This window comes from Leptonotus elevatus, chromosome 5, assembly GCF_054856555.1.
Source record: "Leptonotus elevatus isolate MCC_2025b chromosome 5, RoL_Lele_1.0, whole genome shotgun sequence".
NCBI classification, from domain to species: Eukaryota; Metazoa; Chordata; class Actinopteri; order Syngnathiformes; family Syngnathidae; genus Leptonotus; species Leptonotus elevatus.
Genome location: NC_141243.1, coordinates 21,436,026 through 21,460,875, shown reverse-complemented (window position 1 = coordinate 21,460,875; position 24,850 = coordinate 21,436,026). Strand labels below are relative to the sequence as shown.

General features: G+C 40.7%; 1 protein-coding gene across 2 annotated transcripts in view; it reads right to left on the bottom strand.

Moving 5' to 3' along the window:
• sema4c (sema domain, immunoglobulin domain (Ig), transmembrane domain (TM) and short cytoplasmic domain, (semaphorin) 4C) overlaps window positions 1-24,850 on the bottom strand; it is a 106,815-nt gene that overhangs the window by 1,768 nt on the left and 80,197 nt on the right. The window contains exons 4-16 of one of the 2 annotated variants that reach the window (XM_086076842.1): window positions 23,941-24,095; window positions 17,385-17,447; window positions 15,625-15,723; window positions 15,390-15,486; window positions 14,973-15,092; window positions 13,736-13,887; window positions 11,749-11,924; window positions 9,090-9,234; window positions 8,591-8,804; window positions 4,883-4,998; window positions 3,656-3,813; window positions 2,506-2,597; window positions 53-2,346 (exon numbers count right to left, since the gene is read on the bottom strand). In XM_086076842.1, the coding sequence (XP_085932968.1) occupies window positions 1,445-2,346; window positions 2,506-2,597; window positions 3,656-3,813; window positions 4,883-4,998; window positions 8,591-8,804; window positions 9,090-9,234; window positions 11,749-11,924; window positions 13,736-13,887; window positions 14,973-15,092; window positions 15,390-15,486; window positions 15,625-15,723; window positions 17,385-17,447; window positions 23,941-24,095 (2,489 nt within the window). In that variant the 3' untranslated portion in view covers window positions 53-1,444. The remainder of the gene's footprint in view (window positions 1-52; window positions 2,347-2,505; window positions 2,598-3,655; window positions 3,814-4,882; window positions 4,999-8,590; window positions 8,805-9,089; window positions 9,235-11,748; window positions 11,925-13,735; window positions 13,888-14,972; window positions 15,093-15,389; window positions 15,487-15,624; window positions 15,724-17,384; window positions 17,448-23,940; window positions 24,096-24,850) is intronic. The other variant, XM_086076843.1, reaches the window with a different exon arrangement.

Below are 24,850 nucleotides of genomic sequence, written 5' to 3'. Positions count from 1 at the left end.
CCCTCTTCACTGAGTCTTATCCTCTTCCGTAGTATGAGAAGTCAAACAATACCTGTAACCGATTCAGAGACGCTGTCCTACTGCAGCCCATCAACGTGGAAATAATAATTTCCTCCTCCATGGAGACCTTGTGAGTTTCTCCGTGTTCTTCACTTCGATGTCCACAATGCAACAACCCCAACTTGGTCTCTGGACATCGGCTAGGGAGGGGGGGTGGGGGGGAAGTCCATGTTGTCCTGTCACATACTGTAGTCCGGGTTTGTTGACATTCAAAGCATTGGGCGTGTGACTGAGCGTGGTAGTTTCCTTCTTTGCAGTGCAAGTTACCATTGTCACCATACAAAACATAAAGCACTTTTTGAAACATCCACAGCAGTCGCAACAGTGAGGGTTCAACTACATTCTCCATGCTTGATGAAAAGTGTGCAGTCTTTGTCTTATTGCTGAATGCCAATAGCATTTTTTTTCTTTTTCCAAGGGAATGAGCAAATATCCAAAACAGCTGATCTGACACATGTATTTTCAACAACATGTGATTCTCATGCACTTTTAGTGCACTGAAGGTGCTTTGAAGGTCACCGTGCAGCCTGGAATGTAAGCACTTGTTCTTCACAAAGTCACTTGACGACCACTTGAAGGCTGCAGTGGCCTTCAAAAAATACAAAAACAAAAAAAAAAGCCTTGGAGAAATGTTTTCATTCAAAACGGCCATGGCAACAGACTGGGATTCACAAAGGAGGACAAAAGAATAAAATAAAAATTGGGGCACATTTAGAGAGGATGTCCTTCATTGGGAAACTCCCACATCACTTCATTAGCTCTCTCATTGTCTCTCACGTCTTCAAAGAGCTCCTCATACGCAAATATGATTGTTGTCTTGCTTCAACATTAATTAGCCTCCTTGGCTCACCATTACAAATATGGGAAGACTAGCTTCCACTTTTAAGTGCAGTGCAAGCTGAACAAAAAAAAAAAAGACTCCAAGGAACAGGAATTGCTCGCCATCCATCAATTGCTGGAAGACCGGCTCGGTCCGCCCAACGTGAATTAAACGTGCCCTTCAGACAACGTATAATGCCATTGGTTCAATTAGCATGCCCACACCGGACTCCTGTGTAAATAGCTGTTACACAGTGGAAGCAGAAAAAGTCCAAGACTTGGTGGTGCACAGCACACAATAATTATGTGAGTGTGTGTTGGCGAACCATGGGTGTGAGTGTCTATATTTAACATGCTATAAATGTCTACAGTGAGCCAAACAGGCATTGGCAGGGTGAGGGAAAGAGCATCGGTAGGTGACAACGTGTCACTGAACGAGAGAGAGAGAGAGAGAGAGAGAGAGAGAGAGAGAGCGAGCAGGCATCCTCAAAAGGAGGGAGGTAGGTTGGTTGTTTTGTTTTTTTCCAACTCAAGGGAACAGAGACGGACGGCGGAGAAAAAAGGCCTAAACCGACGACTCCTCTGGATTGGCGTCCGGCAGCACGCTCCTCTGCTGCAGAGTGCGCCTCAGCTCTTCTTTGAATGGGCTTGAGTAGTCGTTCCCACCCATGCCCAGGCCGCCCAGCCCGCCGCCGCCGCCACCAGCGCAAGCCCCGCTAGCCCTCTCCTCCCCTGCTGAGCTCAGGTTCAGGCGAATGTAGCCGTTGCTACCGGAGCCTCGGATGTTGGTGAGACTGAGCCGGCTGGGGGAGTGGATGGGCTGGCCTGGAATGGCACTGGGTGACGCCGTGCTGCTGACGCTGTTGGGTCCCAGGGCGTGGCCGGGAACAATTTTAAGCGAGCCGTCAGAGTAGTAGTAATTGGCGCCCGTCTCCCAGAAACGGTCCTCGTCGCTGGGCATTTTGCTGGGCACAAAAGTGGGCGGCTCCTTGGGGAGGGTGATGGGATAGACCAGGGTGCTTTCCAGGGGTTTCATGTCGGCTCCTTTTCCAAGGGCCAGTTTCAGTCTCCTGCGCAGGTAGAGAGCCGCGACCAAGAGCAGAAGGCAGGCGGCACCGAGAGTGATGACCAGCACCCAGAAGAGCCCCATGCTGCTGTCGGGCGCTCGAGCTTCCATGAAGACGGGAGCGCTCGCGACCACCGCCACTTGGTAGCGCTCCGTTTGAAACTTCACGCCCTGCTCTTCCGAATAGCAGATGTAGCGGCCCGCTTGGATCTGACCCGCTTCAGGGACAACAAGCGCCTTGAGGGTGCGGTCGAAGCGCGGCCCTCCGGCCTCGGGGTCGCCGAGAAGGAGCTCGCGGTCGTTGACCACCCAGAAGGGCTGAGCTAGGTTGGAGATCAACTGGCAGGGTAGCACCATGTCGGAGCCCACCACCACTGTCACATTACGAAGGCGAGAGTGCTCTACAGACAGAGAGGGAGACAGGAGAAATGAAATTTATATTTAATATTAACAATCTCGAATCCACTTAAAACTCCCATCCTGTAGATTTTCCAACTTGTCCATGCACTAACATTCAACCCCCACAAGGGGCCACTGCTGAGGCACATCCCATCACTCACCAGGGCTGGGGATGGAGACAGGCTTGTCAAACTTTGCTTTTCCTCGGCTGAACCTCTCCAGCATGAGGTCTTGTGACAGAGAAGAAGTGGATCTGAAGGAGAGAGACACAGCTTGAGTTGAATTATAGTCTTTTGCTAGATTCTACTATAAACAACACTGGATCCAGTATATGCCATGCATGTGGAATCAATCACTCACACATGATAAAGTGTTACCCAACTCTATAATGTATTGCTTTTTTTGTTTCTACAAACAGCTTAATTTTTAATTTAGTGAAATATGAAACTTGTAATTTAGAAAACTTTGAAAGCTTTAGCAGTAACACAGTATCTAGTATCAGTATCCTTTTTTTTTTTTTTTGGCTTTGACTTTGAAAAGTTTCAAATCAACTAGGGGTGAAATGAGTGAAGTAATTTGAGTACCGTGGTTAAAAAAAATGCTTGGGGCTTTTTTTCTGCCCGATACCCGCTTATTTACGTGTACACTGTCAGGAAGTAGTCAAGCCAAATGCAACAACAATTATTCATACTAAGCATGACTTTAACGCAGTGAGAAGACCAACTTAAAAATAAACTTTACCAAATAAAATATGGACATCAATGCCTTGGTACTCTTTGATTTTGAAGTTTTGCCCTACAGCGTGTCACGTCATAATGGCTGACTTGACTAAAATACATATATATAAAAATTGTGCGCTGCTAAACACAATTTAGATTTTAGTATAAAAAAAAAGGGAAAAAAAAGAAGTTGATTAACTAAAAATTAAGACCAGTTGGTCGTTGACAGAGGTGGCAAATCAAGGTCCAGAAAGTAAAAACCCTGCCACAGTTTGGCTTTAGCCCCAGGTGCTAGCTAGCAAGCTAGCTCCCCGAGTGCTTGTTTACCTGCTCGGGAGCTAGCTAGCTAGCACGAGGGGTAAAGCCAAACTGTGGCAGGGTATTTACCTTCTGGACCTGGATTTGCCATCTCTGGTCGTTGATTATAACAAAAATCAATAAAATATATATATTTTTTTCAGAATACCCAGTTATTCCATATAATTTTCAGATACTCGAATAATAAAATATTCGATAGCTGTAGCTATAATACTACTACTAATAATAGACCACAAATTTAAATGAATAGTTTATCATTAGTGTATATTCTTACCCTCGGTGGAGATCAATGCGAACACAAGCTCGACCCTCACTGTCCCAAGCGCAGTAGGGGTCTCTAGCGAGCAGACAGTCTGGCTGAGACTGATAGCGGCTGCAGTTGGCTAAGGGCAACTGGAGAACCTCTGAACGAGAGCCGATGTAGACATACTTCTAACGAGAAACAATGAGAGAGAAAAGAGGAAAGCAGATCAGAGACAGTTGAAAAGGAAGGAGAAAGATAAACAGACAGAGACAGTGAGAGAGAGACTCAATTCGGGGTTGGAGGAGATAATAGGATAATCACTCTCAATTACAATAACATTTAGCCCACGACCCTCTTCCCACTGCAATCTGGACTGCACTCTACACAAAAGCTGCTATAAAATGTCTGGCGTGGCTAAATCAACATCAATGAGACAAACAGTGGGTTTCAAGGGCTGTCCACATAAAAAAATAAAACAAGAACAACAAAATAAAACACGTCGATCAAAAGGGGGACAAGCCACCGTGGAGCCTCGGGGACAGACAGTGTCAACACAGGGCAAGCAGATTGAGAAAACAGCAGGGGCACGGCACGGTTTCAATTTACCACAGCGGCCAAGGAGTATAATTACTGTTATTGTGAGGCAGGTTTTTGGATTCATGAGATGACAAAGGGCGGCTTGTTGACCAAGTGAAAAAAAATAAATAAATTGCGCTCAATAGGCGATGGCACAGGAATCCTGATAGAGCTCGGGTATTGCGTCTCAAAGTTGGTGATGAAAATGATCAGTATTGAAATTTTATTTAAAATTGTATTGATATGAAAAATATCTAAAACAAACAACCTACAATTACAGAAAAATATCTAAAACAAACAACCTACAATTACATTTGCTTAACTGGTAACCTGCCAGGTTTTTCCCTACACAATATCTCAAATACTCACAAATTGCAGTGATTATATAAAATGTCACGATACTATATTGCAATACAAATTTACACATAATACTTCAACTTCTGTATGAAAAACTAGGAACATATTTCAGAACAAGCTATCAATCTTCTGATTTTGCCCCATTTAGACTGTCGAGCATTTGTTTGAAAAAACTTTGAATTTCTGAGCGACAGCCCGCGTGAACCATGATGTTATCATCATTCATCTGGGAAATTTTTTAGACATACAGTAGCATCACTAGGTGCCACATTACAACATTGTACATATAGCAACTTCTGGGAATCAATCAAAATCTGTATTTACCTTGGAGTGGGAAATGGTCAGGCTGTCAACTGGCTGGGCTATGTCAAACAGCTGGATTTCTTCAATCACGTGGGCTTCAGAGCCCAGGATAACAACCCTCTGCAGCCAGCCTTCAGCTGTAACACACAAAAGAGGAAGCGGAGAAGGGAGAGCAAAGTGGATTTAAGTAAGTTCAAGTCTGTTCCATATATTGTTTTGAAACCAAGAGAACATTAAGGCAGAATACGAAGACACGCCATGTAACATTAAATTCTTAATGTAACTGGTCAGTCACTGTCACTAAACCTAGAAAATAAATACTGTATTTTCCGGACTATAAGTCACTCCAGAGTATGCTGCAGGAACTAGACCAAAATTGCATATTTAGAGTATAAGTCGCATTAAGTATATATAGTATATTATAGTATAAGTCTAGAGTGCCCTCTTGTGGCTGTCTGTTAAATTATATTCCCCCCGGTATATTTTTTTCATGTATAAGTCGCTCTGGAGTAAGTCGCAGGAAAAGCCAACCTATAAAAAAAAAGTGCGACTCATAGTCTGGAAAATACGGTACGTAATTTTTTTGTTAAGAATAACACAACAAAGGTACCCAATGGTGCTGTGAAACTTCTTCTACTTATAAATGACAAAATATCAACTTAAAAAAATAAAACTTTGAAGTTATCAGTTGGCAGTGCTGGCTTGCTGGTGGTGTAGTGGGATAAATTAATTTTCTATTCAAACTAGTTCACAGTTCAGATAATTAAAAAAAAGAAGAAGAACTAGTTAGTTCATAATTGATTTTTTTTTATTTAGAATTCCATAATTGAACCAGTTCATAGTTTTGTTTCCCCCCAACATGTAGCTCTGAAACATTAGCCTCAAAATACTGGTATTTCCCCATTATTGCAACCCATTCAGTCCACACTCGTACACAGGTGTAACTTTCACTTTATGATCTCAAATACATGAGAAACAACTTGTTGCTTGAATGCTTATTTTATTTTATTTTTTTAAATGAGGAAACAGGACTGTAGTCTTCAATGTGCAAGCACAAACACAATCTAAGGAAGGCACCAATTGCTGGCCAATTCCTAAATTATATGGCCTAGTGTTAAAAAACACTTGACTGTATTTCATCCAGACGGTGCACGTACGATTCCCAGGCAGTGCCGCCATACACAGCCACTGCCAGTCCCATGCATGGATTTAAAAAAAGAAAAAAAAAAAAAGGTGTGGTTTGCATCACGAAGGACATCCGGGATAAAAACAGTGCCAAACATATTATGCAAGTGACTCACTGTGGCGATCGGAAGTCGCAACAACAACTTTTAAGTACGTACAGTACTTGGTAAAAGGAAACAGATCAGGCATATGATCACACTCCCCTATTGCAGTATAGGGACTACTAGGCAGTGTCAGCCAATTTCTAAATTCTGTGGTGTAGTGTTGTAAAAAACAAAACAAAAAAAAACTCGACAGGCGGTCCCCTCTCTCATTTCTCTTTTCCATCAGCTGTTGCTGTGTTGCAGCTAATGGCTAATCAAGCCGGCAGCCCAATTGGCACAATGAACACACGTCTGCCAAGGGCCCTGTTGAGTTTGTGCTGTGAAGCACAACGAGCGGGGATCTGCACTTGGCTCAGGAAAAGCGAAGCACGTATTACAGCGTCTATGTGTGTAGCAATGTGTGTGCATGTTGGCCTCATGGGTTGCCTGCACAAACACCATGTGTGCCGCCTTTAAACAGCCACATGTGTTACAGTAGACACTTTAGCACTGCGGCTACCTGAATGGTAAGTGGTTCCACTTTAATTTATGAGACAGGCTGCATTCAAAGTCACATCGCCTCTAATTGTCTATCCGATTAGTGATGAAGATACCTGTTGATTATTTCTGATCTAAGGCAAAACAGGACACCTGCAACTGAGCCCGATGGCCACTCACAAGAGATATTAAGTCGCACATACGCTGACATTTCCTTTGATGCATGAAGATGAATCTCGGCATGCAAATCAAGCACTTAATTGAAACCCAGCTGAAATGTGGCCAGATGGCGTGTTGTTTTTTTGCCACCTTGCCTGATGCCAGTACCTGTCCCAAGTATACTGCCAAAAGCGTAAAATGCTCATCTCTTCAACAAATAGTACAGTATGTGCTGCTCATTCAGGACCTGGGAAATGTGGAATAAACATGGGTCTCTGTACTGTGTATCTATGTTCACTACAGGGACACCATATAAACAGGAAACGTGTACCAAATTAAACTTGGTAGTGTAATTAAAAAATATATAAGATTCTGACAGTACATTCTAAAAACAGTTGGGTCAAAGATAACCCAACTATGGCTCAAAAATGGACCGATCCACTACTTGGGTCAATTTGACCCAACTTTCTGGGTTGTTTTTGACAAAATGACCCCTTTTTTTTAACCCAAGCTTTTGACAAAATGACCCAATTTTTTGACCCAAGACAAAGGATCTGACCAATATTTACGAGTTGTTATACACAAAAAGACCAATCTCTTGACTCAAAGTTGGGTCAAATTGACCCACATGAAGTGAATCGGTCAATTTTTTTTTTATCCATAATTGGGTTACTTTTGACCCAATTGTATGATAACCGTGAGCAAAAATTTCAACTAAAATTACAACTATCAAATTTCTTTTCTTTTATTTTTCTTCTTTAATATTTGGGTAAATAAAAACACAATTTTTCCCCATTGTACACAATCAATTTTTATTTTATTTTATTGCATTCACTCCCACACTGTTTTACTGGATTTCGACTTATTTTGCAAGGCCCACAGAATATTGTGTTCTATTGCTATGAAAACATGGAACCTACCAAAAGAAAGATTTGAGTCTCTTTCATCAAGAAAAAAAGTACATTTCTATCTGTTTCCGTTTTGCAGCAATTAGCATTAGAATATAGCTAAGTTTCATCATTATTCACAAATCTGTTTAAAACAGTGGGGAAAATAGACTTTTGCAACATGGCCCTGGTTGATCTCTTATACTCTACTCTTATGCTACTACCCGCTAGCATTTATTCAAGCATTCTCTTCAGTTCAGAGGCTGCATCAAAGCTTTCTGTATGCTCTATAATAAACAAAAACATATAAATACATCTTTGGGACCATGGTAATATTTAAAATAGAACATATTTATACGTTTTTGGGAGCAAATGAGTTAAACAAAATACTGTATAGAATATTTGGCACATTAAAAAACATGCACCATGTTAATTTGAAGTTTAAATTCTCTTTTAATTGTCTTTAGTAAATCACAGTGTCCCATCACTGGTGAACTATATTTTTAAGATACCCATAGGCTACTTATGTTACCCGTGTGGCTAATCAGGACATGCTGGCACCATGTTTATTTTTATGTGTCTTTCTTTAAGGACAATGAATATTAATCAGAAGGCATCTGTGTAACTGTATCTCTTTTGTCTAACCTCTCTCCATTCTCCTGTCACTATTTGCTCTCCAAGGAGGAGGAGGAGGAGGAAAAAAAAGTTATTCGGAGGCAATTAACTTCAAAGAAACCGCTTGTTTACTCAACTCTGAAAGCAGCCAATCAGATTGTGTACTTCTCTTAGAAGTCCCCTCAAAACAGATAAGAAGAGCTTCATTACCAGTGACAGCCACTATTAGCTGTAATTAAAATGTTGACTTTTTAAAACCATGGTAAATCAGCCCATGCATAGAAACATGATGTCATTTGTACCTGTGCCAAGGAAGAGAACGTTGTAGGCTCTTTGGTCTAGACCAGTAACCCGATCTACGACCATCCTTGTGAAGTTGACACCCTTGGTGAGAAGCAGGGGACGAGCAAGTGCTTTGTCCTCCATCAGTGGGTGCTTCTTGGCAAAGTTGAGCGTTGCATCAGGTAGCTGCAGAGAGCTGTTGTAGCCGCTTTCCCTGTCGGAGTTTGTTATACACTGCAACACACAGAAAAAGGCAAAAGGGGGGGAGAGAAAGATGAGGCCACAGTGAGAGGGACAAGAAGAAAACAGGGAGAAAACTTTTTAGCATCACGTAAAAAAAAAACCCTCCAAACTTTTGACTTCTCTCACTCCAACGCCCTTCACTTACACCTCTTCCTTTGTACTTTCCCCATCATTCTGGATCATTACACTAATAGCTTTTCATGTCTTGTCACTTCTGTTTTCCGCCACCATCTCATCACCACACAATATAATCTTCACCCTCCTTCTGTTTCTTACCGATCCAGGCCGTGGGTTGGGAACAGGTCCAGTATAGCGCCCCCACCTTTGGGATGTCTCCCTGTATTCCTTGTAGGAGCCCTCAAACACCTTTTTCACATCACTGATCTGGTACTGACACACCGCCGACACGTCCACGTCACCCCTGAAACATTGCCAGGCAAGGCAAGAAGTTAGTGATGTGCGGTGGCGTAAAAGGAGAGAGACGGATTAGCTGTCATCCTATTGTGAGAAATGTGATGTTTTGCTTGCAAGAAGCTTCTGTGCTGCAGCAAGGCAAAAGAAGAGTGGGAGTTATACCACACAGGAAAATAGGGAAGGGAAAATAATTGTTTCGGGGTAAAGAGTTATCCTTAAATAATGACTTTTGTTAACTACAATGTGTGCCGTAATACTGTTGTTCAAACAGACAACAAATGTGACAACGTACACTTTATTTAAAAAGTCAGTCAATAGGTTGACACTTATTCATTGCTATTTTGACAGTTATACCTCAATTAAACAAGGAACCATATTTGGCAGTAACTTTTCAAAATGGACTCTTTAGGACTTAAGACAGTGCTGGTATCTTAGCATGTCAAAAAGCTAGCAGATTTGTTCAGATAACGGCTTAAAATGTAAGTCATTATTAAAATAATATCAAATTATCTTCATGTTATCTTTTTTTTTCAAAAGCTTGGGGGCTTGAAGGAATCCCCAACCTATCACATGGAGAAAAAGGACTGAGATTCATTTCACTGAGTGAAGAAACAAAGCTTTAAGTTCAAAGCTGATTCACTTCGCAACGTGATATCTCAACGAGGAATACAAAAGTTTCCAGTCAAAGAACACTGCCTCGAGACACGGGGCGTCTCAATTTTGAAAAAGAAAACCTTCTGCTCTTGCTCCTCTTTCCTTTGTTATCAAAGCACTCATCAACACATGACTCTTATAGACTGGCCCCAAAATGACATTTGCGGCAATTCATTTTTCAAACGGACCATGCAACTCAATTATGTTAAATATGAATTTAATGTTACACCACTATTAGCCATTTTTTGGATCCCAGACCATTCAGGGCAAATTCCTCTCACTGTGCAATAAATTAAATCGGTGCTAACTAGTGTTGAGTTGTTGCAGTGTCTGCGTCAAAACTGGCTTGGTATAATTTTTTTTCCAGCACTGGTATTTAAAAAAAATAATATGAGACAGCTTGCCAACTCTGTGTTTTAAAGGCAGGTACACATACGCGCATGGCCGCCTGTCTAGGGATACATGGAAAATGCCTTAAGTGCGAGAGGGCGCATGAAGATGGCTTCACGCACTGAACACTGAAGCGCTCCCTGGCCATCCACACTTTGCTGAGAAGCATGACGCGTTAATTAAGTGTCATATGGAACTTTTTGCTTAAATGGCCGACAGCCACGGCAAGCCAACCGGCACGACAAAGTTACTGTGGCTCAAGGCAGGAACACGTCTAATCTGGACAAGCATCTCGCTAACAGGTGTTGTGCCAAAGTAACCCTTGTAAAAAATATATATATTTTTTTATCCGCTGCTGCGGGAGCGCGCACGCATTGAGTGGAAGCCACGCGACAGCACTGCCTACGCATGTTTTCAATAAACACACACGAGTGGTTTTCGATTTTCAGTTTTAGAAACATTTTGTAACAAGAGCAAATATTTATCGTGGGGAAGCAGAAGCAAAAGCAACAGTCATTCTGCAGTGGGCTCAAGGTGCGTTCAATGAACAGGCACACAGTAGGAAATCACAGTGATGCATAGAAAAAGTTCTAGACGCTTCTCTTAAAAAATAAGTAGAGTGTGAATTATTTTGTTCCCAGTTTGTAGTGTTTGATTACACATTTGACTAGTTGGGAGCGTAATGAGAAGAGCAGAGACGCTACTTGCATGCACACACAAGCAACGAGTTATGGCAGTGCCACTGTATTGCTAATACTTAAAACGGATGACATCAAATGCAGTCAAATACAGTACTTCAAGAATATGGTATGCAATGTGAAAGCTCATACAGTATATACATAACTATATACAGTATGTACATACACTAACATGTTTACATCTTAATATTTTGAAAATAAAAAAATAATAATAATAATTTGAAGTTGTTTTTGTCAGTTTTAATTTTGCTGCTTTTGCTGATGTTTTAGATTTTTGTCGAGGTACCGTTTCAGTACCGGTATCGAGGTATTTTAAGCAGGTATAGTATCAAAGTCAAAATTTTGGTATCGTGACAACACTAGTGCTAACAGTTAGCATAGGCACTATTTAAAAATAATAATAATTGTGGTCAGAGGATTCACTAAATACAATGACAACATTTTTTTAAGTTGGCAACACTGAAGACAAGTCGCTGACTTTTTTGCTTTTTGCTTGCACTGTCGACATATCTACACATCAAAATAAAAGCAATGCATACTTCACGTATTATTTGGATTATGACATTGTGGCCCATGGGCTCTACCTTGCCCAGATGTGACCTCACAGAAGCCCATCCTTAAGGTTGGTGGGAAAGGAATGAGCACATTTGACACAATTTTTTTTATGTGCACTCCTGATTATTGTGCACCAGCGAATGACATCGTAATGTTCCCAACATTTTTTTGTTTTTGTTTGACCAGTTATTTTCAGCACTGGTGTCGTTTTGTGTCTGACTCACCATTGAGCGTGAAAGATGCCGAAGAAAGTAGTCCCCTTCCAGTCCTGTCCCGGCAGTGTGAAGACAGCATGGAGGTTGTTGAAGGAGACATGCCGCTCGGGGAGTGAACAGTCTAGCCGAGCTTTTTGGAAGGTGGTCCATTTTTTCTGCAGCGTCCGGGTACCACCAAGATCACCCTGAAGAAGAGACATGCCAGGTCATTGACAGCAATACAAGAGCCTTTCCAAGTTTGAGGTCGCCAGCAAATCGCAGTGCACACACGTAACCATTCACAAGCATTTCTGAGTGACATAAATGTGGCACATGTTGCTTTAGGAGTTCAGTTACACTATAAACATACCGATTACATATTTATGTAGATATAACACCCTTAGAAAAGCCATTGTGCCAAACAATGTCATTCTCATTGTCCTCAGTGATGGTGTGTGCTCTAGGAAAAGATAAAGTACGTGTAAATGGTGATAGTATAGTCGTTAGAATGAGACATAGCACACTAGAGCAAAACCAATATCAGTAGGATGCATTGAATTATTCATTGCTCCAGTGTTCATCAAGTGTGGGCATCTGTTTCTAATTTCATTCAAAGAGGTTTATTGTTCTTCTCAGACAGACATTAAAGGGCATTCTCCATAAAACTGTGCAAATACAGTGTGGTTAATTACACACATCTTCACCCTGTTAACACTTTTCTCAGAAATGCTGGCGTATCTTGATTTTCGTGCAGACGCAAGCCTCGCCACACGCCTTTGCCAATTTGGCAGATGGGTCTGGGCTAAGATGAACATTTCGGCGCACCAAGGGTGTGTCCTTGAAGATACGCCCAGACGCGTTGGTGGCAGAACGTCAGTCTAAAGTTACACTTTCACATATGGTCCGTGGGCCACAACCATCCATTCTGCAAGGGGGCCCAATTCAGCCCGTGTAACAGGGTTACAGTTGGATACTCGGGTGAGTGAGTCTACCTGTTATCCCTAATTTTGCCCCTTGGGGGCACTGCTTTCCACAAACTTGAGAGTAAGACTACACGCCAACACGTTATTATTGTTCATGCAATTGCCTTTACATTTATCAATGTATTTTTATTCATGTTTAATATTTAAAGTTTATAATAGGGGTGTCAGGCGATAACATTTTTTAAAATCGTAATTAATTGCGTGACTTCAATAGTTAACTCACAATTAATCGCACATTTTATATCTGTTCTAAATGTACAGGAAAATATTTTTTGTCTAAGTTTTCATACTGGAAAAAATAGTAAACTAATAGAAATATGGCGGCATCTTTTAGTCATTGATAGAGTAATTTCATAATAATTCATAAGATTGAGTTAAAATTAAAAAAGATGTACTGTACAGTAAACAAAGGAATGTGATATTGATTTGTGTTGAGGTCATTTTTCTACCACTAGATGGCATAACTGCTGTTCTAAGACACTGGTGACAGCTCAGCGCATTTTTCTTTTCATATTAAGAGCTATCTAATGTTTAACATGAAGTAACTTGTGAAATTCTGCACATTTTTTAAATAATAAAATTTGACCCTAGTCTCCACAAATAAATGCATTAATATTACACTTATTACTGCAAAATTTTGACGTGGACATGTCTGCTGCGTTGCTACTGGAATTCCCAGAGTACAAGCTTTCCAAGTAAGGGGCGGTCATTAATCGTGCATCCCCCAAAAATTGTGGCGTTAAAGGAAGTTTAAATTAGCTCAAAATTAAAACACTTATTTTGATGCCCCTAGTTCATACACTTAAAAAACAGGTTAAAAATGTCTTGTTATGTACGGTATGTTATGATACCACTGGCCCAACCCACATGACATTAAATTAGGCTACATGTGGCCTCTCAACTACAATAATAAATAAATAAATAACGACAAAACAAAATAAATACATAATAGATAAATAACAATAAATAAATAATAAAAACAAACTAATAAAATGTGAGATTTGTCTTAATCTTTTGTGTGGTGTAATGGTTACCTTGCAGACGCGAGCCACTCTCGCCACGTTGAGCTCAGTGTCACAATCCAGCTCCAATGCTCGCTCACTAAAGAAGAAATAGATCTTGTCGTCGTCACCCTCCTTACTGCCGCTGCTCTCTCGAACCAGGGCTGAACCCACAAAGTCTGGTTCTGCGCACACACAAACAGCATTAATAGACAGATTGACAATCTCTGCTTGTGACCCATCACTGCTTCTTCATTGCTCACAATGTAAGGAGACTCTTGTTTTTTGCAGAGTCACTCTTGATGTAATTCATTTCATGTTGTGAAAGATCTGAACATTTTATTACGCACCATTACCTGGCTACAATGCGGATTCCATTATTTTCAACACATACTGTCTACCTTTAAAGCAGTACATTAGGCCACAATAGGACACTAAAAAAAGTATGTTGAAGCTCTAGCTAATGCACTGGTAATACTTTTCGATTATATCTTGGCCTCATCTGTTTCCTCCCTCACCAATTCTCTTTACCTGTCCCTCTATTGGCTCTTAGCCAACCGTAACGCCTGCCCTTTCATTACCAATTCCATTTGCTGTGACCTCATCGTCTTTCCCCTCATTTCTTTCCACATTTCTCATTTCTTTCCTTCAAAAGATAACAAAACGTAACAGTGCCAAAGTGCTATGCTTTATTTCCTGAACTCATTCTCTCTCTCTTTTTGTTCTTTGACGTTTCTGGCTTTTTTCTTCTCCCTTTAATTAAAATCTGTCCAAAGGAAACTGGCGCCATTGTCCATCTAATTTATGTGACGTGATCAATTCATTCACATGACAGCATTGACTTAGGCTTACATTGCTGAAAAATATATTTATGAAATTCAGATATGATGATATTTAAGAGACAAATGTTTTAAAATCGATGCACTAACGAGGACTAGCGCCTATGCACGCTGATTGACTTTAGAACATCTGCTTAACTATCTCATTTGAATGACAGCTGAGAAACCTTTTGTGAAACTGCAACAAACAAAATAAGTCTTGAGTGTTGAGTAATGTGGCTACTACTTCAAGAATATACAAGAATAAAATACATTAATAGACTGTATATGTTGTACTGGAACAAAAGGTTTGATTCCAATTACTTGCTCGGGCACTTAAGATGGAAAATCACAATTTAAGTCTTATATTTACATTTTTGCATGTGTTTTATTCCAAGTATTTCATTAGTGACATACAGGTACTTCTAATGACTTTCTCCTAACATACTTACCATTGAGCCACGCAGGCAAGTATTCACTCTTCATGCTATAGTGCTGTTGGCCCAAGTTCCTTTGTATGACTGGCTCAGTTCCCAAGAAGTTGTTGAGCGTGGCAGAGTAGAGCTCCTTGTCTGTACCAATAAAAAAGTCTTGGTTTAAATCAAACTCAAGCTAAAATTACGAAGGTCAACAGTCCATTGGAGGAACACAAATGAAGAATGGGTGCTTGTAGGTTTAGTTCAACCATGCACTCGGAATTGAGTCCTGGACCCTGCGTGCAATTGCGTGGCGACAAAACAAAATGGAAAGCTTGCAGGAATACTTTGTAGAGATTTGATGTATGTTTTTATGCCTCTGTCAACGCTATAAATCATATTGATCCCCAACTCAAAATGCAGCTGGCACAGGCACACATGCACAAGACTCACCTACTATTAGGCCAGTGTGGCCCTTGGCGGGGTCATATGGACATTTGCCCTTCCCATCTTCCAGGACAGCAGTGCTCAGACTGAAATAATCTGCATTCTGCATGTACACAAATAAACACCCAGTGATAAGCAGGTGGTGACGATACTTCAATATATTTACACAGCGGCATCATCCACACTACAGCGGAGTTGGAGTTCTGTTAGATATGATTCTGTCTATGTATCACTTTCTTACCACATAGGTGCATTTGGGTTGAAAGGCGTAGGTACCACACGCGTACAGGTGTGTGTGGTTATAGCTCTGCAGGAAGCGAATGTAGTTGAAGCACTCGGTCTGAGGGAGAGAAGAGGAATTGTTAGAACTGACTTGCTCACATCGCCTTCCTGGCAAATTAGACATGAGATGCATAAAGGTGGAGCCGGCATTCCGGCATTTATTCGCCTGAGCCATTCAGACAAAACTTGCCGAAACAGGACATTGATTGCCAAAATGACAAGTTCACACAGTTAGATAATGAGTGCTACCATGAAAAGGTAACTTAGTTTCTTTACTCTTACATGAGGAGTAAGCGGTTAAGAAAATGGATGGATGGATGACTTGAAAAGCAAAGTGACAGTGCCTGTCGTCCTTGATACCGACTATCGGCTCAATAATAGAACATATCATTTTATTTAGTAATGGGCAGTGTTGACACAGTTACCTTGAAAAAGCAACTCAGTTACCTTAATGATGACCTAATTTCAAAAGTAACTTAGTTACTTTACAGATTATTGTTATTCTAAAAGTAAATAAATTAGATTGTAAGTTACTTTCAATAACATAAAAATGACAACTAGTTCTGCCAATGCTTTATTGGAAATGCATTTTTAATGTTAATATAGTAAAGTTTTTATTAAAAAAGAAAATGATTTTTGATTAAATATAATTGTTTTTACATAGTCTAGAAAGTCTTTCTTGATTTCACTAAATATAAATGTACTACTTAATTTGATATTTAAAAAAATATTTATACAACATAAAGGCAGTCTTTTTTGACCTGACATATTAAACTGTTAAAACTGTGAGGGTAAAATTTAATTGTTTATAAATGTAACTACAACATTGAAAATGCAGGGACCTCCTGCATTAGCCGCAGCTCTATTTCACACAACCCGTTGGGACCGTCCCAACAATTCAAGTTGAATGTGCTGTGCTGCGACTCCAAATGTTTTTTTCAAATTTGATGTATTTAGCTAGATACCACTTTGTCGATAGTACTGAGTGTACAACCAAAGTTAATATTTTCATCTTTTGCTGTCACAAACCCAACACAGAGACTGTATTTCCATCTTGAAAATGCAAACGTCTTTCGTACTTCCTTCATTGATATGTACACATCAACGTGCTAAAAACGTGACTTGGCACATACGTGGCGTCACATCCCCTAGATAAGTTGGTGATGACCTCCTCATAATGCTTAATGGTTGAGGATGTCGATCAATCTACTTTTATGTTATATTCAGCCATTCCCACATCACGATGCTTGCATGTTTACTGTTGTCATAAAATCAGTATCACACTTGAGGAATGAAAGTTCCTTTTTACAACCTCTGCAATCAGTGAGGATAGTCAGACTAAAATATGTCTAGCAGATGAAGGACAGCAAATGAATGCAACAATGCAGAGTGTAAACAACCTATTGTCATTCCTGAATATGAATATACTTTTTCTAAGCATTCTGTAGATATAACAACACATGTTCATCAAAACAGGTTGATTTTGGAATGATATTTTTTGTTTTGCCTTGACAATACCCAATAGTCATAGTCCTATTTAGTAGCATTACAAGACAACATAGTCATAAAAACAGATTAGCTGAGAAACTTGCTTAGCTGACGGGAGAAATGAAAAACTAAACATCCAATATAATATTCTCTCTCTCTTGGGTTAGTCGTAGTGTTCTTGTATGACTGCAGTGGTGCCTTTGAGAAATCTCATATTCTCTGTCAACCTACCTGGTTGCTTTTCCCCTTGATGACACACTCCCTCTTCTTGTCCAATGGTGCTGGCCAGTCAATCTGAATGCAAGTGAAATATAACATGAATGAGGGTATTTCAGGTATTTTGGTTATTTTAGGAATGATGAGAAGGGTAAAATATTAGTATTTTGTCTAGAATTTGTTTGATAACTTCATTATTTTTCATGTATAATTAATACATTTTTAGAAACACATTTTGCCACTTGCTGTTCACTGAAAATGATATCACAGGTGCTCAGAGTTCAAGTAACGACCAATCACAGCTCACCGGTTTTCCTCGTTTGGTCATGTGACGTTAGCGAACTGAGCCATGATTGGTCGTTACGTGAAGCCATTTTCAGTCAACAGTCAGTGGCAACAATTTTTTTTTTTAAAAGGTATTAATTATAAATGAAAAATAATGAATTCATCAAATTAATTACAAACAAAATATATTTTTACTGCTGAAAATGGCTAAATGAGTCAAGTATCCCTCTAAATTCCTAAAACAATCAGGTTTTTAAAGGATTACTCAACAGGAAGTTCGACTCTTGCTCCACCCCTCACTAAGATTTGAAATTGGCGCTCAAAGGGGTTGTTGCCTGGAGGAACGTTGGGTTGCGAATGGGGAGAGGGTTGGGCGTGGTCTGGCTGTGATTGACAACAGCAAATCGCTAAGAAGCCGTATAAGGAGGCGTGTACGAGAATGAGCGGTTGGGTGGCGGGGCTACTACGTCATGCGGAACAAGTGACGTAGTATGTATTGTCTCGTGTAATGAGAGGAGAAACAGCCAAATTGAGTTTATCCCAGTGTTACCTGAAGTTGGCGCCAAATGCACAATTTTTGCCCCAAATTCAAGCTTTTTCAACAAACATGCACTAAAAAGTCAAAGTAATGACCAGGACATGAAGACAGCATTTGTAGACACCAGTTTATACAGTTAATCAGCAAAAAAAAGAAAGAAGTTGATTTGGTGTTGAGTTATCCTTTAACATCACACTAATGTGCTTCAAGTGGAGGAAACATACCCCTCAGTAGCGATGAAGATGCACTGTATTGTTTTCTTAAAACACACATTGAATGGTAACATGGATCATATTTGAAAAATAGCATAATGGCCTTATTTGTGCTTAATTACATTGACACCAACTGTAGCTGTATTGAGCTAATATTAGACAATGCACCTTTTTAATAGCAAATTTAGCATGTGCGAGTAATGGACTGGAGAGGAATCAAGACCACTTAATCAATGACATGAAAAACCTTTCAACAATATTTATCAAGTACATTTAGTAAGAGGTGAGCTTTAGCATTGCCATTGTGTGAATTGCCTCATTTAAATATACACCGTGCAATGGCGTGAATATGAAACCTCTGAAAGTGGAGTGGCAATGCTTAGCTTTATTATTGTTGCATGTTTGGTCAAAGCTACAGCTATAGCAGCAGAGGAAACACAACGAGGGATGACTGAGCTACTGTACATCAATAATTGAACCAAATTGATGGAAGAACATGACTGCATAACTTAAGTTCATAAAGTGGTGTTTAACATTGAGAAAAAAAACACATCTCAAATTCGGAGTGATAAGCAGATGGCGGTGGAGGGCAAAACTTTGGAGCGCTGGCATCTTTCCTCGACGTTCCACACTGGGGGAATGTTAACAGGTGGTCTTATCTTCTTCACTGCAAGACTCATAAACCACAACAGCCTGCGCTCGCATGATGTGACTGTTTTTGTGCACATCTCTGTGTGAGCATGTAATAACTTCTCATTACAGTAAATCAGATAATAATCCCTAAACTGCTGCAGGCTGCTCACTATGCCTTCACTCACCTGCTGTGATTGTATTGATCACAATTCAGGTCAATTATTGACGACCCTTTCCCAAAGACTGGGTCTCCGAGGCTTCATCATCCCACTGAATATGTGAGCGGCCATGTATGTGGCAAACAAACACAATTCTCACAGAGTGCATTTCAGCAAAACGAGATCCAGATATTAAAATCTGGCCAATACAACAGGACGGAATAAGCGCATGAGGAACAGAGCCAAAGCGTGAGCAATATGCATTACTTGTGTGTTTTTCAGCCAAAAGTAGCACACATTACAATTTTAATATTTGGCTGCTCTCTCATGGTATTACTGAATGAGGCTTAAGCAAGGGCTCAGCCAAATGCATTTAAAGCAATAACCTGGAAAAATGACATAAACCTTCAATCCAGGAAACAGACTTTCCTGAAAAGACTTTTCCTGTTTAATAAAACTTTATTTGTATGTCATTTTGTTCTAGATACTTATTTTTTGTTTAATGCCAAAAAACATCTTAACTTGCACTAGCATATATTTAGTCAACAATGTGTACTTTAATTTAATGCTGCCCAGGTTAAGAGCTCCAAAACCGAGGTTTGGTGCCATGGTGTCTACGTGCAATTCTAACAAACACTTAAACAAGTTCGGACAAACAATTTAAGCACAAGAGACAAAGCTTGTTTTTATCTCGCCAACGTTGTCATGAAATTTGGCTTCCCAAGTTTCTATTAACACGAAGGTACAGACACAGGTACATCCACACACTGTATATTTAACTCTTTGACTGCCAGACGTTTTCAGAAAAGGGATGCCGCCAGTGCCAGCCGATTTAAGCATTTTGACTGATTTTCAAGGTCCACAGAAAATGTTCTGTTTGGACTATGGAAACACACGTACTACCAAATGAAAGATTGGACTTTCATCTTTCATCAGAAAAAAAGGGTTTGTTTCTACCTTATTCCGTTCTTTAGTAATCAACAATAGAAAATGGTTAGTTTGACCCAATTTCGCCTGTGTTGGACCAAAATACGGAGAAATCAAGCTTTTAGTGAAACGATATTATTTCATGCATTCTAGTGAATTTGACACTTCTTTTTGTCCATGAATGATGCCACAAACACCTAAATAGTGCTTTACTTCTATAAAACACTACCACCAAGAATGAAAAAGTGTTTTTTGATAGCAAAATAAGTTTATTTACATTCAACAGTGTAACAATTTGACAACAATTTGGCAAACTATTTACAAATGTGTGCAACTGTGGTGCTATTTACAAATATGTGGATGTTTCAACGACAGTTTTTCTTTTTGTAACACTCTCCTGCGTGCAAAGAGACGCAACAGCATTTGCATAACAGATTGCCTCTTCGCGTGCGCCACTTTCTTGCCGGCCGTTTTTTTCCGGGGAATAGCAAGTATATACTGCAGTGTGTCATCAAGTCTAATATCAGGATCATGCTACGGTTACGTTACGGTTTCGTTACGTCTCGCTTCCCCGTGTCCTTCAGTTGCTATACCGGGTGGTAGGAGATGTTCTGATCCATTTTATCCACTCCATTCATGGTGGCATCGTAGTCCAGAAACAGTGTCTTCTCCGTGATCAGACTGTATCCGCTCCTCCGATGAATATGCATTGGACTCGGGGTACTCTTCATTGTCCGATCGAATGTCCGCTTGTGCAGCTCCGCGTTTTCCGGCCTTAGCAGCGCTAGCCGCGCTAAGCCGGTGAGGCTTACTACGTGTTCATAACAGTCACGCCAAAGCTTCCAACTTTGGCGTAGAGCTCGGAGTCCTCCTCATCATCATCATCAATCTGCATTGGTCGATGCCAACTCTCCATCGCCCGATCGAATGTCCGATTGTGTAGAAGTACCCGGCCGGCTATTGTGCGCGTTTTCCGGCCTTAGCAGCGCTAGCCGCGCTTACCGGTGAGGCTTACTACGTGTTCATAACAGTCACGCCAAAGCTTCCAACTTTGGCGTAGAGCTCGGAGTCCTCCTCATCATCATCATCAATCTGCATTGGTCGATGCCAACTCTCCATCGCCCGATCGAATGTCCGATTGTGTAGAAGTACCCGGCCGGCTATTGTGCGCGTTTTCCGGCCTTAGCAGCGCTAGCCGCGCTTACCGGTGAGGCTTACTACGTGTTCATAACAGTCACGCCAAAGCTTCCAACTTTGGCGTAGAGCTCGTTGTCATCATCATCGTTGACATCAATGCGCTTTTTAGTATTGATTGATGCTTTCCGTCTTTGAAAAAAATGCTCAAGCGTGAGCTGCTTGTAACCGGTTGCTTGGTCAAGCCATTGTGGCTTGGATCAGCCATTGTCTCCTCAACACTCTAGCTCCGCCTCACGTCTTCTACTGACGCCCACGGTGGGCGGCCCATCCAACCTTGTGCAAAGAGAGTCATCGCTGCCCTCTAGGGGCCAAAACGAGTCTTTGACTAATCAGATCTGCCTGATACTTTCAGCACAGCTGCCCAAGGCTTTCCTGCACCCGTTTTTGAAAAAAAAAACAAAAAAACATAGGGGACGTCTTTTAACGTCCTCGGCGCCCTTCCCTAGGTTTATGCTAAACGTTTTATAACGTTTATGGCAGTCAAAGAGTTAACAAGGTTTTCATACAAAAATCCTGAATTTGTTCATGACCCTCACTTACATTGTTTATTATTTTGTCATTGTTTTCCCCCATAAGAGACATCTTATACCGAATGCGACTTTCAAGTTGATTTAAGTGACATAAAGAATCTCGGTTCCCTATTTAGACAACAGTAGCAGTTAATACCATTTACAATTATCATGACCCTTCAAGGAGGGTGTCATGGTCTATGGGTTATGTTTTCCTTGTGTGTCTCCCTTTGTCAATGTCTCGTCAAGTGTTATCATGTCCTCCTGTGCTTGTTATCCCGGTCCCTGGTGTTACCCAATCAGTTCCCCAAGCCACGTGTGTCTTGTCCAGGTGTCTCTCGTTGTCTCGTTACTATGTGTATTTAGGCCCCGTCCAGACGGAAGCAAAGCCTTCGTTCCTCAAACAAATCTCGTACACACAGAAGCATGTCATGACTTGCCTGTGTCCAAACGAAGACGATGAGGACGTTTAACGGCTGTACTGTATATGCCAAGTCTGGAGTGGCGCTGTAGTGCAGCCCCAGGGAGTAAACGGAAAGCGAGGAAGACGAATCAGCAAAGAAGACAAACACTTTTTCCCCCCTAACTTTATCGCAATCTACAGAACAAGCATGGCTTTCCATGTATCAAAACACGGAAAAAGACGAACACAGGAGAAGTGACAATGATTCAAGTACAACACCGCTTGTTGGGAATAAAGAAGCAAAATATTTTGCTGCAAAAGCATAAGCAAGCTAAGGAGGTTGCGCAAATCTACGACACGGCTATCCCGCCATTGTTGTTCACAGACTGACGGTTCGCGCGCAGTCACGCAAGAATTGGCGCATACGTCATCAATGTGCGACAATGCGTCGTCATCGAGCTGCGACCATTACGTCATCACTGGAGGAGTATCCTGCATATGGTGTCCAGACAGCGCTTTTGAAATCTTTCCACTCTGGAGCCCGGTTTCAAAAGTGATCAGTGTCAAGCACCAAAACCGCGCCATCGTGTAGACGAACGGTCTAAACGGTAAGAAACTTGTGAGGATACATTGAAACTGTCTTTCGTGTGGACGGGGCCTTAGTTCCCTGCTTTCTTTCAGTCCTTGTCGAGTCATTGTCATTGTCACACCCAGGCCGTGTCCTGTTGTCATAATTTCCTTGCCTAGCCTTGTTCCTGTGTGGTTTGTTGCTTTGCTTTGTTTTTGGACATTGTTAATTATGTTATTTTTGCCAAGTACCTTGTTTGCCTTTTTCTTAATTAAATCCCCTTTTTGACTACATCCTTGCCTTGCTCCTTTTGCTCCCTTCATTTGGGTCCTCCACCCCACTCCCCAACCTGACAGAGGGTACTTTAACACATTCTGAAAAACTATTAAAACACTTGACAGTTTCTATCTCATTAGCTTCTACAAACCTCAGCTTTAATAGAAGAACAGGTATGACTAATAAAAGGCCCAACCACTAGTATGACTCATTTAATTTATTATTACACTATTTTCCCCTTTCATTATCTGCCGGAGTTTTTTTTTTTTTAAGTGTGTTCTCAGATGTCCTTGAATCAGAAAATTAGAACCCCGAAAAAGATTAAATGAGGGCAGCGTCTACATTAACACAAGGAATTGTGGCGAGGGCTGGGATTATACAATGCCTTATTCATAAAAGCTTTCAAAGAAAATTAATTTAATCTATTAAGTTATTAGTATTCCAAATGTGTAGGGCTCAATAAGATAAATGTACATTGGGCATAATCCATCCAGATGTCTGAAAAAATTGTTTTCTTCACTTCACAAACACCACAGTATACTTACTCACCTTTGAGTGGCACCATTGTTAGACATCATTATGTAATAATTTTTTTTTTTTTGTTCTACAGTTTTAGTGTTTTAAATAAGTCAAATTTAATTATATCTGTTTCAGCATCAAAATCAAGGGCCATGCATTAGGCACTCTGAATCAAACTGTTCTCGTGACTTTTATTCTTGATTCCAGCTGGCTGCACCAGATGCAATCAGTAATCAGTAGGACTCTGCTCTGAAGAGCATGTGAAAAATTGAAGGGGGACGGCTCACAGTACACACCTTTTTAAGGTATATCTGTGTGTGTATATGCGCTTGTGTGCGTGTGTTACCTGTGGCCGAAGCTGCCTGCTAATATCGTTGGGGTCCAAGGCAAATAGTGCCTCGCGTGCCCCGACGTACAAAACTCTCTCATGGTCTGATAGTGTCAACATGCTGTAGTTGAACACGCCTTGAATGCTGAACCTGGCCATGCTGTCCAAAACATCTGGATGGAGACAAAAGAAACAACATTTGCCGTTACACCATTTTACTTGCCCATTTTGCTCACAGATGACAGGACTGAACAGAAGAGAACATTTCACACTTTAATTGTTATAAATGTGTCCATGTCCCAGCTTATTCACACCGCCGAGCCACCCACCACACAACCCCAACGTAATGTTATCCACCTAGCTCCAGTTCACACACATTTCTTGGTTTTTATGCAACGCACAGATGGACAATATTTCTGCTTTTCAGTTTTAGCCTATATCATCCTCCACCTACATCCAACCTACGCAGCAATCATCATCATTTTTATGTAATCAATAAAAAAAAAAGACTGTTCTCGCAGATTCAGTAAACACATTCAGTGTTTCTTCACATTCAGTTTGTATGCTGACACCATAATCAGGAGAAGGCAATCATACTTGCAGTACTGTAGCTGGTAAATAAGGAGTACCAGATATTTCTCTTTTGCATCATGTACTTAGTTACACATACATCAAAAAAGACAAATTCCCCTATAAGTCATACAATTCAGGATTGCACCAAAGATTTAAGGGGGAAAAAAATGCTTCTAAAGGCGGGCACAAACATTTCAAATGTGTGAATCTTCATATCTCGTGAGACTCAAGTATATATTTTGTAAGTCTTTACTACCTCAGCGAGTAAAGTATTGAATCCACAACATTGTCTTGAGGCGTGAATGCTATGTACAGGATTAGAACCGGCAACAACAATAATGGTGTGCCATGCATA